Raw genomic sequence first — 18,619 nt, 5'->3', positions numbered from 1 at the left:
AGAGGCTGAAGCCTGGACTGGCAGAGAGAAAAAGCGGGTGGCAGAGGAGGGAGAGCAAAGCTCTGGAGAGAGTAGAGCTGCTTTCTTAGAGGGAGATAGCCTGAGGAGGGCAGGAGGAGATGACAGAGGTCTGGGGCAGAGGAGAGAGTTCTTGGCGCCAGAAATCCCTTCACACTTCTCATTGCCTCCCCCAACTTGTCCTGGTTGGGGTTCAGACCAGACTGGGGTTCAGCTTAGGGAGCCTGAAGTGGAGAAGAGGAAAGCCCAGCCTAGGCATCTTCTCCAGGACCCGCTTAGAGCTGGAGGAGACCCTTCAAGGGTTTGGTCACTGAGGTGGAACTGGCACCCCAAGTTGCTCTTTGCCATCCTGCAAAATCCAGCCAGATATGCTTAGTAGATGTCAGAGCCTGCAGAACTGACATGAGAGGGGGCGAAGAAACAATTTTTCAGCAGCAGGCCTTGCTATCTGGGGTTTTAGCTTCCAGGAGGGCTTTAAGAAAGGGAAGTATATTAGAGTGAAGCCAGGGGCACAGTAGGAATGGGGTTCCCCTGGAGACCCAGGTCAGACTCTCCCTTGCGGAACTCTTTCTCTGCATGTCTGTCAACTCCGCTGCCTTGTACAGTGGAAGACTGTGGAAGCTGTGCCTCTGGCACTTCTTTATATTTTCAATGGTTCTGGGGATCCTTTGGGAGTCGACCTGTGTCTCCTTTCTAAGGGATACAAATGCCCTCATCATTCTTGGGATGATGTGTCTTCAAACCAGGGTGACTCTGCTTTTAAAGCCTGTTAAGGATCTCCTGTAAGTCAGGCTTGGACAGTGGATAGAGAGCTCAGGGAATAGAGAGAGAGTGGCTTCAGGAGAAAGAGGAGAGGGGGAGAATTCCAATGTCCCTTAATGGGAAAAAGGGAGTCTTATGACCCCATCCTTGTCCCAAAGATCAGAAGCCCCTCGAGGTGCCACATATCCAATCCCAGAAACTACCTATGGCAGTTGGTGAGGTGAATCAAGGGATGGCAGGCTGGTGAAAGCAGGAGTGACAGGGTAGTTAGCCCCATAGGTCTTAAATTGGAGGGGGATCAATTTGGTGGGGAAGAGGCCTCTGACTTTTAGAAGGGTGACTTTTCCCTAGAAAATAACAGAACCCCTGGGGATCAAATCCTGAAGTCTCTCTGGTTTATGGTGCCACAAAACAAAGGGGCCTTTGAGGGTGTGCCCGGAAGAGAAGAGGGAAAAAGAGCACCTTTCCTATTTTCTCTTCCAGCTCCTGAATCTATTTCCTCCTGACAGTTGAGGGATTTGTATTCTTGAGCTAATTTTATTTATGGAGGGCATGCCAGAGTTCTACTTAAACACCTAACACCTCTAGGCAAGAGAAGAAGCTCTTCCTTTCCCCCACTCCTGGTTCAGGAATTAGGTTTTGAACTGGGGGGATTGCCCACTCTGTCCGCTCCGTAGTCTGACTTCAGGATCCTACTTTGAGCCAAGGAGAAAGATTAGCTTGAGACCAACAGGCTGAAGGTAGAAGCAAAAGCAGCGCTGTGCTCCCCATCCCAGAGAAGCCTGATGAAGCCAAAGATAACTGGAGGGACCCCTTTTTATGGGCTTCAAAGATCTGAAAGCCAGAGAGCATCCCAGAGCAAGGCAGCCCACAGCAGCCACCTACCCGGTGCTTTTTCTCAGCTCACATGTATCCGGATAAAAGTGCCCAGAGGTGCACCCCCCCACACCTCTGACAAATGAATGTCATAAAGTTTCTTTACTGAGGGTGGGGAAATAGCTGTCTGAAGATATCCAGCAGTGAAGTGGCCCCCCACAACGGCCCCTTCTTTCAGCAATACACACCCCTCCTTCTTGGTCCCTAAATTTCCACTGGCACTGAGGGAGTATGAATCCCCTACACAAACCCTTTTCCCCACAAAGTCAGACACTCCTGCTAGTAAAAATCAGGCACCCCCGACCCATGAGGCCTTATGAAACTGAGAGCACTCATTTCAGGCACACAGTCCCTTAGAACTGGGTGCATAAAACAGGCTAAATTTCCCCCACATCACCCCACAGCCCCAGCTGGAAACAAGTTTTCTTCCCCCAGTCCCAAGTCCCAGAATTGCAAGGGGTAAAAGCGAAAACTGAAAGCGACTTACTGTGGGAATGCTGGCCTGGGCCGCTGCTGCCTTCTGGGCTGGTCCGGCTGCTCCAGGCTGGAAGAGTGCTCACCTACTTCTGCCCCCTTCCCCATCACAGCGAGCAGTTAAAGTGTCACTTAACATTCTGGAGAATGTGAAATATACTGCGCGGTGTCAACTCCCCAAAACCATAAAACTAACTTTATGGACCTCACGTGACTTTCTCGAGCCAGTGAGGGGTATCTGTCTGACTTCTCGGCGATTTTTACGATCTAACTTCGAGATAAAACCCCTATCCATTTGACATCTAAATGTCATAGCGACTTTTGGGATAGTTTGCTATCGACAAAGGGGGACAAAGTCAAGGGGTGAAGGGAAAGGAGGGCCAAGTAGAGCCTCCACGACCCTCGGCTGCCTCCTCACCAGCTCCCCCTCCCCCCAAGTCCAGTAAGAAGTTGGGCCAAGCTGGAAGGGATTGACTGGGTAAGTGTCCAGACTTGACTCTTGCGATCAGGGTGGAGGCTGACTTGGATGGAGGTGGACTGGGCCCTGGCCCTGGGCCAGGCTGAAGGGGGAACCAGGGGTCTTTCTGAAAGGACTCTAACTCCTAATCAAGAGGGAAGATCAGTTGGACCCTTGGAGAGAAGGAGCCCTTGATAAGGGTAGGGAAGGCTGAGGATGAGAGAAATCCTTTGAAATCCAACTGATTTTTTTTTTTTCTTTGCTTTAGTTGGTGGCAGAGCTGAATTGGGACTTGGAGTAGGAGACAGGGGGCTGGGCAGGCCTCTACCACTCCCAAAAGGCTAGGAGCCTCCTGCTGAGGACTTAGGCCCAAATTACTTTCCCAGAAGAGTTTTCCAGAGGCTTCCTTGGCCAGCTAATGGAAGACCAGGATGGAGTCTAGTTCAGCCTTTCCCCTGCCCCAGCCCCACATGGGGTTTCTGGGCCTTGGAGTTCCCCAGGCACAAAGGTCTGTTCTCTAGCCCAGGTACTGTTGACCAAGCCAGGGACTTACATGGCTGAGAAGAGCTGTTGGGGAGCAGCCTACTTTTTCTTCCCTGCACCCCAGATCTATTGAGAATGGTGCAGGGTGTGCCTGGGATGGAAGAGGCAGACCCCTCGGAGAAAAGACAAGTGGAAGGGCAATGGAGTGGGGGAAACATTTATTTGACTTCCAGGAAAGCTACAAACAAATACCAAAAGCGAATCACTGAGACAGGCCCCGCAAAGACAGATTTCACACGTAGCACAGCATCCACTCGCTCACTACAAATGGTCTTGGAAGCAAAATGGGTAAGGGAGAGATGGGTCTGACCCAGACTATCCCCATATTTACAAGCTTTGGGCCCTCTAGCCAGACCCATAGATTCACAGAGAAATACACAAGACATTTTGCACTGAGGATCATTTTTGTTTCCGTATACTCCCAGACCAGGCCTTGCGGGGCCTACTCAGGCAGCAGGAACTTAAATCTCACTATCTTTTTTCTTTTTTCTCAATATCATCCCTTTGGTCCTCCCTAGCCCCTTCCCACCCTAGGACCAAGCCCCTAGGAGACTTGGGCCTGGGGAGTGGAGAGAGAGGAGGAGGAGAATGAAAAGAGACTCCATCTCCGAGGCCAGCTCAGCTTGGCCCCACTGCGGCACTACCCCACCTCAACTGCTGCCCCTTGCAGAAGTTTCCAGCTGAAACTCAAAATACAGCGATCATCTTTTTATAAATAAGTTAGAACACAGATGGGGAGGGGAGAGTTCACATTAAACATGCGAATTTCTTTTTTTTTTTTTTTTTTTTCTGGGGGAAGGACTGCAATCACAGACACAAACATTCAGAAACGCTGGCGGATTTGGGGCAAGCAGAAGGGAGTTGGGAGCGTGGAAGGAAAATAATAATAATTATTATTATTATTAACAATAATAACAAGATAACCAGTCCAGGAGAGAGGGCGCCACAGGAAGACCTAAGACCAAACGAAATATCGTAACACAAGGCCGGGGCGAGGCAGGCTTGTGGGAACCGGTCCCCAGCGGGCGGCGGCAGCGCGGGGAGGATTGGAGGGGCCAGGGCTGGGGGTGGCATGGGCTCTTGGGCCGCTGGGCTCCTCTGGGCGGGCTCAGGGCTGGAAGGCGCTGCCGGCTGTAGCCAGGCTCATACTTTTCAGTTTGTTGTCCTTCTTCCACTTCATGCGCCGGTTCTGGAACCAGATCTTGATCTGGCGCTCGGACAGGCAGAGTGCGTGGGCGATCTCGATGCGCCGTCGCCGGGTCAGGTAGCGGTTGAAGTGGAACTCCTTTTCCAGCTCCAGGGTCTGGTAGCGGGTATACGCGGTCCGGGCCCTTTTCCCGTCCGGCCCGGTCATATCTGGAGCAGACAGAGGAAAGCCGCAAGGCAACGTTATTCCGGTTAAGGGAGGGGGCACTGGGTGGGAGGGGGCGGGGGAGCAGGACCCAGGCGTCCAGGCACCCAGCTCACCACAGCTCCAATCTTCTCTACTCCAGATGCCCACATTCAAGCTCGATTTCTGCACCCCTTTCTCCTGCATCCCCCACTTCTGCCGGCAGCTAGTGCGCCCGGCTTTGTCTTTTGCTCGCTCCTAGTGCCTCACCCTTGGCTGGGCTCAGGCGGCCGCTCGCCCCGGGAGGGAGGAGAGCGGTTGCACTTTTGCCCTGGAAAGCTCCTTTTACTGCTCACCCCTTCTTTGCTAGCGGTAGTCTCAAAATTTCAGGGGTAAGCAGGACCCTTCCCCACATTACATGAACCCCATCCTTTATTCTAAAGCTGGTACAGCTGCGCTAATAAAAACCTAAGCCGAAGCTGAAACAAATTATTAAAAATACCCCCCTCTAACAGAGAGACCCTGTTTGGCTCTGTCTACCAAGCTATGAGGCCCCTCTTAGAGACTTCTCCCCCTTGGAAAAATGAATCTATATTTAGGGTAAAGCCAAGCTCTCCTTGTTCCCCCCATCCCACCCCAAAACGCAGAGAAGGAAAGCTGAGAATACAAAAAAGAGAGAGAGAATTACCATGGCTGATGTGAAGCTTCCTCATCCAGGGGAATATCTGCGGAGTCTGCCCCTCGGGCGCGGCTGTGGAGGTGGCCATGGGCTCTGGCTGCGCCCGAGCTAGGCTGGGGCTGCTTAGCTGGCTCGCCGCTTCCTCAGGCTCCGAGGACGCACTGGCCTCGTCTATTTCGGTGAAATTGGCGCTGGAACTGGCTGGGGTCGCCTGGTCGGAGGGGGACGAAGCAGAGGGCTTGGCGCCGTGGCTGTCGCCGTTGGTGCAGGGCAGGGACTCGGGCGAGGACAGGGAGCAGCTCGAAGCCGCTTGCCTGAAGCGGGGCTCCTGGGCGGGCGCGGGGAAGGCGCGCGAGCTCTCGCCCACCGCCCCAAAGTGGCTGGAGGAGGCCGAGGAGCGGTTGACGCTGAGGTCCATCCCATTGTAATTGTAGCCGTAAGAGCCGGTGTGCATGGCAGCGGGATCCCTGTAAGAGCCGCTCAGAGAGCTGCCACTGCCATAATTTAGCAACTGATAGTCCGGGCCATTTGGATAACGCCCCGAGAAGGAGTTTACAAAGTACGAGCTCATTTGGGTGATTTTGGAGGGCTTGATTTGTGGATCGTGGTCGTTATAACCCTGTGCTTCACGATTTATGATGTATTAATGAATTATAGCGATGCACTGTACTTCGTTTTGCTATGTATGCGGCCAAATATGGGGGGGGTTGGAAGGGGGGTGGGGGGGCGTTAGGGAATCACGTGCTTTTGTTGACCAGTCGTAAATTCTCGCTGATGACCTCAAGAGGTAATTCATGCTCTATGGTTACAAATAATGACGATCCGAGAATCGTTAGGGCCGATTCAATGCGAGCCTCCGAGAGAGGGGGAAAAAGGAGAAGGGGGAGAAACAGGGAGAAGGTTGGCGTTGGCCTCTGAGCAGAGCGCGCCACCTCCCGGCGATCGATGGGAGCGCGGGCGGGAGACCGCCATGGCGGCAGCGGCTGCCTTCCTGCCGGCTCCCTGCAGCCGCCGGGAGAGAAAGAAACCCGGCCAAGGCTCAGCCACAGGGTTGAGCCTTTTCGAGCAGGGGTTGGGCTTTTTACCCACTTTCTTGTGGGTGGGGTTAGCCTCTCTATTTGGTTCCTTCTCCCTACATCATCACTGTCGTTATTATTTTAACTTTGGATGAGAAGATCAAAGATTGAGTTGCTTTTCCCTTTCTTGGGCTTTGCAAGTCTCCGAGTTGGAGGCGGAAATGGGGGAAGGGTTGGAAGTTGTGTGTGAAAAACAATTATTGCAACGGGTTTTCCCCGGGAGCTTAGCCCTGCCTGCATGCTGGTGGGGCTGCTGTTGCCGGTCCACAGCCACCAGGCCGAGCCGGCAGGACTGGGCGGGAGGCTTGAAAAACAAGCAGGAGAAGCGCTCACTTCTCCTGGGCCACTTGGAAGTTCGAAATCCCCTTCCTGACCTCCTTGGTGGTCCTTAACCCAGGCGTGGGAAGTGACAGAGCAGGACAGGGACCCCAGAAGCCGAACACAGCTGGGGCTAAGTGGCCTAGTTGCCGAAAAGACCGCAGCGGCCACCGCGTCTGCTGCTTGGGTTTGAGTAGTAACATGTGTCTGAGAGTTTGTAAAGCGGAGCCCCTTCCCCTCGTCCTACGCTATTGCATTCGGAGGCCCCACTCCAGGCCCCTCACTCGCAGCTGGGCAGGTTGAGAATTTGCCTGGTGTCAGCCGCCTTCCCGGAAAAGGGGTTCCAAGGACCCGCATGCTTTGCTGAGCACCCTGGGCGGCCAGAGACCGCCCGCAGCTGGTCCCCTATTAGAAGGGGATTATTTTCTTTAAAAATAATAAAGGAAGCCAGAGGGCGGAGGAATAAAGGAAAACAGTGGCCGCAACTTGCCCTCTGGGTGCCGGTGCAAGCAGAGAGAGAATGGGCCATTCCCGGTTGAGAGGATGACACTAAATGCCCCATCACCTGGCCTCCTGCCCTGGGGTCTCCAAGGAGCAAGGGAAAGTTGTGCCCTTCGGCCTGTGCCTGGCTGGTGGCTTTACATTCCCCTGCTTGAGGCTGATCTCCTACTTGAGGCTGACCTCCTATTTGAGGTGGGAAGGGGCACCTGGAGCCTTCAGCTACAGGGCGAGAGATACCCAGTGGCCCCGTTTTTTAGTCTCCGGAGCCACAGGCCAGGAGCGGAGGGCCAAGGCTGGCAAAAAAACCTGGCCATGTGGACGGGCCAAAGGCCAGGGGTCTCTGCGAAGGTGAGCACAGAAAAGTGCTGCAGAGGCCCCCAGACTCGACGGCTCCGTCTCCGCAAGAGAGCTTTAGGGGCCTCAGTGGCTCCCTTAGTGCTGTGGACACAGGAGGAGAGGCTAGAGAATGAGAGGGAAACAGCCCCTCTCCATCCCCCAAGTCTGCACGGGGAGAGGCGGCTGTGAGCCTCAGCACCAGGGAAACGCAGCGCTGGGGCCTGGGCAGGACTGATTGCTCCAGCCTTTATCTCAGCTGTAACTTCCCAGTCGAACAGGGCTCGCTTCAGCGGGCCAGGGCTCTCGCTTTTGCTGAAGAATTCTGGCTCAAGACAGATGGAGAGGCTGGGGGTTGAGGGGAGAGTGAAAAACGGCAGGGGAGGATCGGAGGTGACCCAGCGTCGAGTTTTCACATCTTTATTATTGTTATTATTATTATTATCATCATCATCGAAGTATTTCACGTCCCGAGCTAAGACAAGACTACAAACACAACACATAGAAAATTAATAAAATAGAACTTTGTTTTCTTCTGAGGCTCCTCTTCTTACTTCTAGGTAGTATGTGCTCCTTCCAGTGGCTTTGGGGAGGGGGTGGGAGAGACGACAGGTCTGGGATCAGGGAGTCTTCAAGGCCTCCGCTGAGGGGACAGCGAATCTACCATTGAACCGTGCATGGGGGACATGGACGAAATGAGACGCGACAGGGACAAGAGCATTTTGCTCTGCTTCCAGGAAACATCAAGTGAGTCCGATCCTCAGTTCTCACCAGGAAGCCTGATCAGGCTGAGGCGAGTTCCTCGGGAAGGAAGGGCGCGCGGGGTGCTGGGTGGGCTCGAGTAGTGAGGCCTCAGAGCACCCACCGGGAGCTGTGCGGGCGGGGGCGTCCAGGAGAGAGCTGGGCCTCGCCTGTCGTGCGCTGGAGAGCAGGTCTCCTGGCTCCCCCACCCGAGAGCCTTCCTTCCCGGGTCTCTCCGACCCTCTCGGCTCCCCACAGGCCTTTCCCCTCGCGTCCTCCCTCCCTTTCCAGCACCTTCACTCGGCCGGTTTTTCTTCCTCCTCCTCGGCACTGAGCTGAGACGCGCTGAGCAGTTTGCTCTCCTTTTTCCACTTCATGCGTCGGTTCTGGAACCATATCTTGATCTGCCGCTCAGTCAGGCACAGGGCGTGCGCGATCTCGATGCGCCGCCGCCGCGTCAGGTAGCGATTGTAGTGAAACTCCTTCTCCAGCTCCAGCGTCTGGTAACGCGTGTATGTCTGGCGGCCTCGCCGGCCACTGGGCCCAAAGGAGGAACCTGTTACGCAGAGTGGAGATGCTGAGGCCTGGGGTCACCGGGCCCAGGGCCCCCTCCCCTAGTCGACCCTCGAACACAGACTCCAGCCAGTACAGGGATACCCTCCACTCTGCCGGTTCCCTTCCCCCCTTTCGCACTCCTCCAGCGCCCCCTCCAGATTCCCTCCTGGTCTCCTAGGCCTGTGCTGTCAGTCTAGATGGGGGAGGGGAGGAGCAGTTTGAACTCCCACCTGAGCCTGGGGGGAGGGGCTGGTCAGGTGTGTCTCTTCCTAGTTGCATCTTGTCTTTCCCTGGCTTTCCATCCATCTTTCTCCCCAACCCCCATTCCGCCAACCCAGTGATAAATCCAGGCCCTTAATCCGTAATGACGTAGATCGATCCATAGTCCACATTAACGGCTCCTCACTTTCGAGTCCGGCTAATGGACATCAGTTGGGACTTAAGGCCAACAAATAATCCAACCTGAGACCCCGCGCCAGTTTCTTCCTCTCTCGCTCCGCCTGCTCCCTCTCTCTTCCTTCCCCTTATTCCTCCTCCCTCCTCTGATTACCACTCCTTTCCTGGTGCCTCATCTTGCCCCAGCCCCCCACCCTCAGGGAAACACAGTCCCAGTCAGACTCAACGCTTCCTCTTCAGCGTCACCTCCTACCCCCTTGCATGACGCACTCCGTTTTTAATGGAGCCGTCTTTGGTTGGGGAACCCTACCAGGGCTGGGAGAGGGGGGCTGGGGGCGCAAAGTAAAGCCAAGCCCGTGATTGCGGGCCCCTGCTCCCTTTCCTGTCCTGGAACCCCGGCTCTGGCCAGGGGCCCCAGGAGAGCACACTCGCCCCTCATTACTCCCAGTGCGGCTGAGACTTTGCAAACTTTGTAACTCCTGCCTAATAGGAGACACAGCGAGAGATCCCGGGCAGGCACCCAATCTTCTTCTATCTTCTAACTGAGATGCCCACCCAGCACCCTGTGGGAGATTGGGGCAGGGGGCGCTCACTAGTTCTGTGTCCCGGGGTGGGGGCCCAGGGGAGTCAGGGCTATGGCGACGGGAAGTCTCACTCACTGTTGCACGAATTCATCCGCTGCATCCACGGATAGACCGGAGTGGAGCACTTCTGCTCTTCTGTCTCGCCGAACACGCTCTTGTCCTGCGCGCAGTCCGACTTCCGCGGCTCGGGGTGGAACGGGGGCGGCTCTTCGGCGCCCGAGAGTGCGCAGGCCGACTCCTTCTCGCGGTAGAAGGCCGGCGCCGGCCCGTAGTCGCAGGGCGCCGCTCGGCCGTAGCCACCGCCCGCCGGCGGGTAATAGGAGGAAGTGGCAAAGCCCTTGTCCTGGCCCGGCCCTGGCCCATAGGGCGCGGGGTAATGCCTCAGCGGGTCCGCATAGCCCGACGAGTAGAGCGGTAGCTGGCCCAGGAAGGACTCCTGCCCGCTGGCCAGAGTGACGGGGAAGGTGGAGTTCACGAAATAGGAACTCATTGGGAGGGGAGGCGCGCGCGGCCGCTGCTGCTCCGCCGGGTTTATGATTTGTTGTGTTTTATAGTCCGAGCGCCGCGCCTATTAGTAGTATATCCGAGATTGGGTTTTAGCTGAGGGGGGATGGCGAGGTGCCAGTGAGGGCCAGAAGGAAATACAACCATCTGATCCAACACTGACCAATGGCAGAGGCAGGAATTGTCAAATAGCACCCAGGAGGAGCGCAGCCCGCACGAGGGACCCGCGCACAAACCTATCAACCTTTTTTTTCCTCCTTCTCCTTCGCCTTTCTCTCTCTCTCTCCCCAACAACACAGCGCGTCCTGTTCCACCTACGTAGGATCTGTGAAACAGGCTCTGTGCCTTTGAGGGAGGAGGGAGCGTTTAGATTGAGACCACCCCACTCCTGGGTGATTAAATAAATATCTCTCTCCCCCACCCCACGCAGGATTGGAAAAAGTTAATTGTGTTTTCAGAAAAGTTAACCCCTGCGTTGCTTGGGCCCCTTCTCTCCAGGGAGGGGTGGGTACATGTCTCCGAATCTCCTTGAGAGAGAACTAAAGAAGATTTGTTTCTAGGGTTTTGTGTCGGTAGAAGGTGAGAAGAGTTCTCCGCTAAGACAAGCAAAGAAGAAACACCCTCCTCCCCAGGTTTTGAACATCGTTCTTCCTGTTTATCAGATCTGATCTCTCTCCTCCAAGCCTCGGGTTATTGTTCCTGCTTCTCCACAACCCTTCTGTTCTGAGGGGGCAGGCCAGATCCCACTGCCTAGAAGACCCAGAAGAGGAGGAGCTGGCAGGAGGGACTGAGCCCAAGCTTCCCCTTCTGGCTCTGTGGCTAGACTAGGAGCTTCTTGGAAGGTGGCGATGGGGGCGGCTACCCAAAACATTCTGCCTGGTTCTTGTATGCAGCTTCTCACTCTTGGCAGGGGAAGGGGCACTGGGGAAAGCGACTAACCCTCTTCTCACTTAGCGATATGGAGTGAAGGAGTGAGGGGTATCCCTCAGCCTAGGCGGCTTTATTTGTCTGATCTCTATCCTGCCTGCAACCCTCACACCGGTACCCTCTGCAATCCCAAAAGACTTAAGAATAGCCTGGGCTATAGGATTTTCAGGAATCAAGTATGTCCCTATAAATCTGGGCACAAGGAAGAAATCATTCTTCTTCCAGTTGTGGGCTTCAAACCCTCCTGATAGTTGAGGCAGTCAGAGACCACTGGGAAGAAAGGCACCCTCACTCTTCTTCCAAGTCTCTGTAGGAGCTGCCAGTTCTTTTTGAAATTAATTTTTTCCCAAGACTTGGTTTTTGCTTTAGTTTGATAGTGATAGAAGGGCATTTGCGTTCTCTTGGGGACTCAGCAGGCAGCTTCCAGCCATCAGCCAGCATTCCCTCTCCCTTCTGTCTGTGTCTCAGCATCGCTACAATTCCCTCCCACACCCCATGTTCATATCATCAGCTTTGCTGCCTTACAAATTTGGGTGTGTGAGAGAATGTGTATCTCTGGCTCTTTCATCCAAGGAAAATGAGCATTGAGCTCAGGCTGGGAGACAGGGCCACAGAGCATTTCCAACATTCTAATATGCATACACAGGCCACATAGTGAAGGGTGACAACCTTCACACCTGGGGACAAGAAGGGGCCAGGGCATGGAACAAAGTCAGATGTCAGGCCAGGCTGACCCTCCTCTGCCTTGTCCTTCCTTTGAGCTCCTTTTTCTGGCCAAGTTCTCCACACTGAAGATGGAACAAGACACTAGGGAAGGTGGTAGAGGACTGAGCTTAGATGACCAAGGGTGGGAACTTATTTGGTTGCAACATGGTCTCCAAGGCTCTCTGAACTCAGGGCAACTTCTAGGCTGTACCTTAATGGCAAAATGGCCATCCCTGGTTGTCCCTCCAATCACTTCCTAACCTGACTCTATGGGAGTTTTTGATAAGCATTTAAGAAAACAAATTTAAACCCCCTGATCATGAAGAAGGATAAATATTCCAAACCTAGCTACGGTTGGGCTCGCTTCTAGAGAGGACTAGGGGCCATTTGAACAGGGGGAAAAAAAGTGGGAGAGAGGGCTTGCATGCACCTCCCTCCCTGCTGCTGAGGCTGAGCCCTGGGCCTCAGCCTTCCGTGCCTCCTCCTGGCCCAACAATGTCCCCATCCTAGCACTAAATAGTGTGATTTTCTCAGTGGAGTCTGAACAAAATAAGATCTGGTGAGGAAGGGAGCATTTCCCTGTGTCAAAAGCAGGAAAATAATTGCCCTATCTTTAGAATCACAGCCCCCAAATTTACCTCACCTCTGCAGGTTGCTTGTCTGGAGATGGAGCCACTACGGGCAGGGCCTGGGCGCCTGGAGTCGGGCATGAAAGGAAATAGCGCCTCATCGCTCTTATCTAAGCCCAGAGGTATTTATGAGCGTTTATTCGTCTGATCCGTTTGTTTGGGAAAAAGAGCAGGCGGGCAGGGCGGGCCAGAGACCGACTCCTTTCTGGAGCCAGATCCCTACGAATCTGTCTGTGGTTCGGTCCACCGCCCTCTGTCTGTCTCCATGGGGGAATATGTAAATACACAGCGGGCTCAGCCATCCGCCAGTCTGGGGTGTCTCTCCCTGCCTCAACGAGGAAGTGTGTGTTCAGAGAGATGGATAGAAGTGTGTACCAATTCTTGAGTACATAACAGAGGGATTGCACAGATACCCCACAGGCAGGATTTATAATTGTAATTTTCTATGCTGTGAGTCTGCAGTCCTGTGGGCAAGCTAACACATTCCAGCTCCCAGGAAAATGTTTCCTAAGTTGTGTTCAGTTCAGGAGAAAAATTCTTGATAGGTAACCTCAGGAGGGATATTTGCCTCTATGTGTGTGTGTGTGTGTGTGTGTGTGTGTGTGTGTGTGTGTGGTGTGTGGGGGGTGCTGAGACATTGTCCAGGCTTCTGATTTCCTCTAAGCTATAAGGCCCTCTCCCTCAGCTCTTTGGGGGTGATGAGCACCTTCCCCCACTACTCCCAACTTTGGCTGGGGTGGGGTGGAATGAAAATAATTCAACTCAATTCTCACCCTGGACTCTGTTTCTCTGGGTTTGGGGAACATAAATAAATGTTCCCAGGTGTACTGAGTGATCACTCCCATAGGTTGAGGAAGGCTCTTTAGATGAGACACTTTGCCCTAAAATTGGTCCGTCCAAATCAAAGTACAAAGACTTCATTTTCATTATGCAAATGAGCGGCATCCTCTTTGATCTTTAGGGGGAGTGAGCAGTAGCGCTGAGCCCATTCTCCCGGTTTCCTACCCGCACCCACGGCGCAACCTAAAGGCCCTGAAGTGTTTCAGTACCATGTACCAGCTTGACTTCTCTACATGTCTTTTGGATTGTCCAAAAGTAAAACAATCTCCGAGGGGCCAAGGACCTTCTAGGGCTGGCTCCGTGGGGGCCTCCTATAGAGCACCTCGCTGAGCCGGGCCATATAGCCACCAGAAAGTCACTCTCGCTGCAGAAAAGATGAAAAGAGCTGCTCCAGAGGCGCCAAAAGCGGGTGGGGGCCGCAGCCACAGTGTTTGTCCCCAGCACCACCAGGCACCTTAACTTCATCAGCTCCTCTAGCCCTGGGCCAGACTCTGAGAACACCTTGATCTAACTGGCACCGCAGGCAATTTCCTGGAACCCCACCCCCACCCAGGAATGGGACCACAGCACCTTTAAAGGAACTGCCAGAGCTTCCTCCTACGGCTTGAAAGCCCAAGCTAATCAGTAACCCGTGAGACAGGGGCCAATATTCAAACGCTGCAGCAGAGGCGCATAGCCTAGCCCTGGCCACCCCCTCTTGGGAAGGTGGTCGAGTTAAGCTGGTGTGAAGGGTCCAACAGGAACAGAAATTACGACGGTGTGGTTCCTTAATGATTTGGCCCCAGTCCACTACCAAATTTTTCCCAAATCATATTTAGGTCGACTTCGCTTGAAAAGATCGAGAATGGGGGAGGGGATTGACACTCACTTGCAGACATCAACAGTTTCCAGAAAACTCCGTTCAATTCCTTCACCACGAACCCACCAACCAAGGAACTGGCGAGACCCACCAGCCAACCAGGAGAACACAGACCCGGTTTGTCTTTTGACAACCGAGTGGAACTGCCGGGGCCGGCGCCTGCCCTGCGGGTCCCCTCCCTTGGCAGAGAAGAAAACCAAATAAACCTTGAACAGCCTTGGCTTCGGGTGTCTCAAGCTGCCTCATCCTCTCCCGCGCCTTGGTGGGGTGGGGGTGGGGTGGGGATGGCGGTGGGGGTCTTGTCCCTGATCCCTCTACTCTTTGATTCAGGGCCCCTGCCCGCTGGAAGCAGAATTAGACATTCTAAAATATGCCCTAGAGGAAGCCGCTTCCCTGCCAGCCGCCAGGTTTGGGGCTGGGATGGGCGGAGACTGGGGGAGTGGGAAATTGGGGATGATGGGTGGAGGAGAGACTTCTCTAACCCACACCGGGGAACCAAGATCCAGCTGAGAGCGTCGGCGTGGGCCCGAAATCCCCCGAATCCCGTGGACCCTGCGCGACCGGGTCTCCAGGCGTCGGGGGCACCGCTGGACAGTGTCGCGGGGCTTGCGGCGCCTAAGCCGCTTGTCTCCGAACGGACGGTAGATGGCAGCAAACCGCATAATTTGGGTCACAGCGCACTGTCTAAGGGAGGATTTATAACCCTCCAAGACTACAGGAGAAAAAGACCTTTAGTATGGGTGGGTTTGGGAAATTTTTCCCTTGAGAATAGGCCCCGAGTGCCGTGGGTGCTGGCGGAGAACTCTCGCTATGAAGCCCAGCGGTCCCTCCGGGCTCTCAGGCTGGGCCTGAACCTAGGGCATCTACCTGGGGCCACAGAGCTGCCTCTTTCGTGCCACAAGTGGCCGCGTCGTCCCTCTCCTAGCTTAGGACTGGGATAATAAATATATCCCCACTTCCAAAACGCCCCAGACCCTATAACTCCGGGGCAACCAGAGGCCCGAGGCTGAAAGCCCTGCATCTGGTCTTAAGAAAGAGAAAAGCAATTACATGTTCATGCACACCTAACTAAAAATCACAATCTCTCCTGCCCTGCACAGCCAACATCACTTATCTCTTGGCTGGAAGCTTCCCCAGAAACTCCCTTACCTCATTTTAAAGTACTTGCCTCAAGGCTGGCACCTACTTCCACCCCACCAGCCACTTTAGGAATCTCTGTCTCCTGCCCAATGGTTCTCTGCCCTCCCCACCCTCTAGAAGGCCTGACTGAGGGATAAAATTGGACACCCGAGGGACGGGACTGTCTGAGCTCAGTGCCAGTTAGCTTTTCAGTTTAGACGCCGCTAGGTCCCATAATTGGATTTTCTTTTTATTTTCTTCTTTCATTTCTTTCTTTTTTATTTTTATTTATAAGCCTAAAACAAAAATGCACTTAATGGCTTCTTCACAATCACCACGTCTGGACCCAGGAAAGTTTGAAATGTTATCATATCAGACATACACATGGCAATTTTTTCCTCCATCGAAATCCACACATCCCATACCAATACAACGCAAGTAATAGAATCAATATCGTGCAGAAACCAACAGCTGTAACCTACCGCATTAAAACCACAAAACTGTCTCCCTGCAGAGCGAGGCTCCCTCCTGCGGGAGTGGCGAGATACTTGGGCATTCTCGGGCAGGCTTCCTGGTGGGTGTGTGTGGGGGGGTCTCTCTCGTTTTTGGTGTCTCCACCCACAGCCCTTTAATTTCAAAAATGTCTCCGAAGGGAGATAGTGAACATTTCTCTGTGAATTGTCTTTTCTGTGTTTCTCTAGCCGTTTCCTCTCCCTCGCCGGCCTCGGCGGAGATTCCAGGCCCTATAGAGACCAGGACGTCCCTTAACGCCACCGCCCCACATGCCAATGCTTCTGGGAACCCAGCGATATCCGCACCAGGCAAGATAACTGCGCGGAGGCAATAGCCAGAGGCCGGGACAAGGGAGGGATGGCAGGAGGGGGAGGGGGCAAGCCCACGGGGGCCATAACGACTGGCTTCTTTAGGTGCCACTGAAGTCCATATACACCCCCATCCTCTCTTTCGCTGCCCCCTTGCTTGAGTCTCTCCTCCAAGCTTAAGAAGGCGACTTAGAGCTGATCTCCTGGCCCTCTTTTGATTCCTCTTCCCGCTTTCCCTGCCTTGGCTCCCCCTCCAGGAAGCAGCCACCCCTCTCTCCACCACCGAATTTCCTGGGAAGCTTTTCCCTGCAGCGCCCAGAGATGGGGTTCAGCCCCGTCTTGGAGCGGGGGAGGAGGGAGAAAAACCCAAGCCCCACCCCCCCACACACAAAAGCGATGCAAAAGAACAAGAAAATTGTAGAATCTCCCTTACCTTTGCAGACCTTGGGATTTTTTTTCCCCTCCGGATTGAAAGGAATGGGTAGGGAGGAAAGAAGGAGTATTCAGTTTCTTCTTCAGCTTCCAGATAATATTGTCCCAACGTGAGAGCCGTTGCCTCCCGTTCTCTGACTTGGGAGAGAGGGTGTTTCATTTTTCTGACATTTGCATAGAAAACGGAGTAAGTTCTGGCTTTGAAAAATAGTATCGGGCTGCGGTCCTGGGCAGATTGTCCATTTACCTTCCATGGTGACTAAAATCCCAGATCAGTGAGAAAATTAACTTAGGAATCAAAATTATTTTTGGTTCTCTCTTTGTGTAATTCCCACCCCTCCTTCTCTCCCTCTCCCTCTTGCGTGCTCTCTCTCTCTTTTCTTCTCACCCCCCTCTCTCGTCCTCTCTCTCTTTTGCTCTATCGAGCTGATACTGAAGTATAAAAATATCAAGAGGCTGGAGCCCTGAAGGACGACAGTGCTCCGACCTAGGTGTGGTGTCCAAAAGAATGCTGCATTATAACCACCAGGGAAATGATAAAAAGTTCATGTTCACGATCGCCCGGCCACATGACCGGCGCCGGCCAATCGCTGGATTCAACCACTCATAAACTTCTATCACAAAGTTGTAAATTTTCATAAAACAACAAGGAATTTATTGCATTTCTTCATGGCTGCTCCACCAGCAACCCTTTTCTCGGTCGCCATCTTCTTTTCTTCTCCTTCTCTCTTTTTGGGGAAACCCCAATCTGAGAAGGGGTGAGATTTGGGGGGGCAGGGAATCAGAGTGGAGAAGCCATAACCGTACAGCTGGGAAGGGGGTTCTTTTCCGAACCTCCCTATTTTCCACAGAAGCTCTGCTCCCTCTTCGAGTAAAAGTCTACCCCAAATCCTCTGCATAGGGACTGTTCTGAGACAATTTTGGGGTGAGGCAGGAGCAGGAGCCGGTGCCTAGAGTAGACACCTTCATAAGGGCAAAATGAAAGCTTCAGTGTCCCCTTTCCCCCTCTGAACTGGCCCCCTCATTGCTAGCCCTGTAGATGGCAGGACCCCCACCTGTGAGGTTTGCGGCATTGCAGGCATGGGGGCCTTAAATCCCCTAGGGCTTAGTGTTTGCCCCAGAAGGAGAAGTGGCCTGGATGGGGGCCAAGGCAGATAGTCAGATTCTCCCCTCCGCAACCCAGAAACTGGGGGAGGATAAACCCGGATCCTGGCTTCTCCCGCCCAAATGCAGCCAAGTCCAGGTTCCCTTTGACAGCCCATGCGCTCTCCAGGGCGTTACGTGGTCATTAATGGGGGAAACCGCAGGTTTAGAAGCATTTTACATACAAATTCAAATTAAACAGATTATCCTAAAACCAACTCCCCTCCCTTTTTCTGTCCAAAGTCTGTTTAAATTTAAACAATCCAGGGTTTATAATCGAATAAATGCTAAAAATCATTTCAGCGGGTCTAGCTGCATAGACACCGTCCTCTAAGTTTTGGTCCTGCAATCAGCGGGTGTTTGGAAGCAAAAAACAAAATAAAAATTCAGCCCGGGTTTCTCAGGTCCCCTGAAATAACCCCGTCTTTCAAGTTGACCTACCAATGCCCAAATTGAGGAAACGAAATAACCTCTCCCCACATATTTTTCCCCCTCTCTCTATGTGCTGCGGAGATGGTTCCAGGCTGCTAGCGGCGGCTCAGAGAGCGGGCGGAGAGGCGCGGAGGAAGCCCCGGCCGTGGCTCGGCCAGGCTCCGAGAGCGGCCGGGATGCGGCCACACCAGCCTGGTAAACTCGCACTGCTCAGGATCTTGCTCCCGGACTCATTCCCTTCCCCACCCCCCATTTTAAAGTTTTATTTCGGTCGTCTGTGTCAATTTAGAACGAGATAAATTAAGACAAAGGAAAGTAAAATAAATCGAAATAAAATAAAAGAATAGCTCTTGCCGAAAATGTTTGCCGTGCAAGCAAGAAGCTGTGAGCGCCCTAGCTGGAGGCTGCTCTGCACCGACTGAGAGGCCTCTACTCCAGGGCCTGGCCTCTACCCAACGCCACCCAAGAAGCCAGAGTGGATTTGGGTGTTCATTTTCCCTTTCTTTCCACTATTCCTTCATATGGGGCCTAGCAGCTTGGATTTCAGCTCCGTCTTTGTGCCTGG

At 53.6% G+C, this 18,619-nt stretch overlaps 2 protein-coding genes and 1 long non-coding RNA gene across 4 annotated transcripts; 1 reads left to right on the top strand and 2 right to left on the bottom strand.

Annotated features, from left to right (window-relative positions):
- The first annotated feature begins 2,383 nt into the window (after positions 1-2,383).
- On the top strand, positions 2,384-14,333 carry LOC126938643 (uncharacterized). Of its 2 annotated transcripts, none has more exons than XR_007720140.1 (3): positions 2,384-2,608; positions 12,431-12,530; positions 14,067-14,333. It is a non-coding gene; the product is annotated as an uncharacterized LOC126938643 (long non-coding RNA). The 2 variants fall into 2 exon arrangements; XR_007720141.1 differs by lacking the exon at positions 2,384-2,608 and adding an exon at positions 4,322-4,394.
- Positions 3,272-7,693, bottom strand: HOXB5 (homeobox B5). The gene is made up of 2 exons (XM_050762859.1): positions 5,149-7,693; positions 3,272-4,486 (listed from the first exon to the last, which is right to left on the bottom strand). The coding sequence occupies exons 1-2, from the start codon at positions 5,708-5,710 to the stop codon at positions 4,239-4,241; spliced, it is 810 nt and encodes a 269-aa protein (XP_050618816.1). The 5' UTR covers positions 5,711-7,693; the 3' UTR covers positions 3,272-4,238.
- Positions 7,772-16,986, bottom strand: HOXB6 (homeobox B6). Its single transcript, XM_050762843.1, has 3 exons — positions 16,481-16,986; positions 9,719-10,211; positions 7,772-8,664 (listed from the first exon to the last, which is right to left on the bottom strand). The coding sequence occupies exons 1-3, from the start codon at positions 16,637-16,639 to the stop codon at positions 8,405-8,407; spliced, it is 912 nt and encodes a 303-aa protein (XP_050618800.1). The 5' UTR covers positions 16,640-16,986; the 3' UTR covers positions 7,772-8,404.
- Between the last annotated feature and the right edge of the window lie 1,633 nt (positions 16,987-18,619).

This window comes from Macaca thibetana, chromosome 16 (assembly GCF_024542745.1).
Source record: "Macaca thibetana thibetana isolate TM-01 chromosome 16, ASM2454274v1, whole genome shotgun sequence".
NCBI classification, from domain to species: domain Eukaryota; kingdom Metazoa; phylum Chordata; class Mammalia; order Primates; family Cercopithecidae; genus Macaca; species Macaca thibetana.
This window is presented reverse-complemented; position numbering and strand designations above follow the sequence as displayed.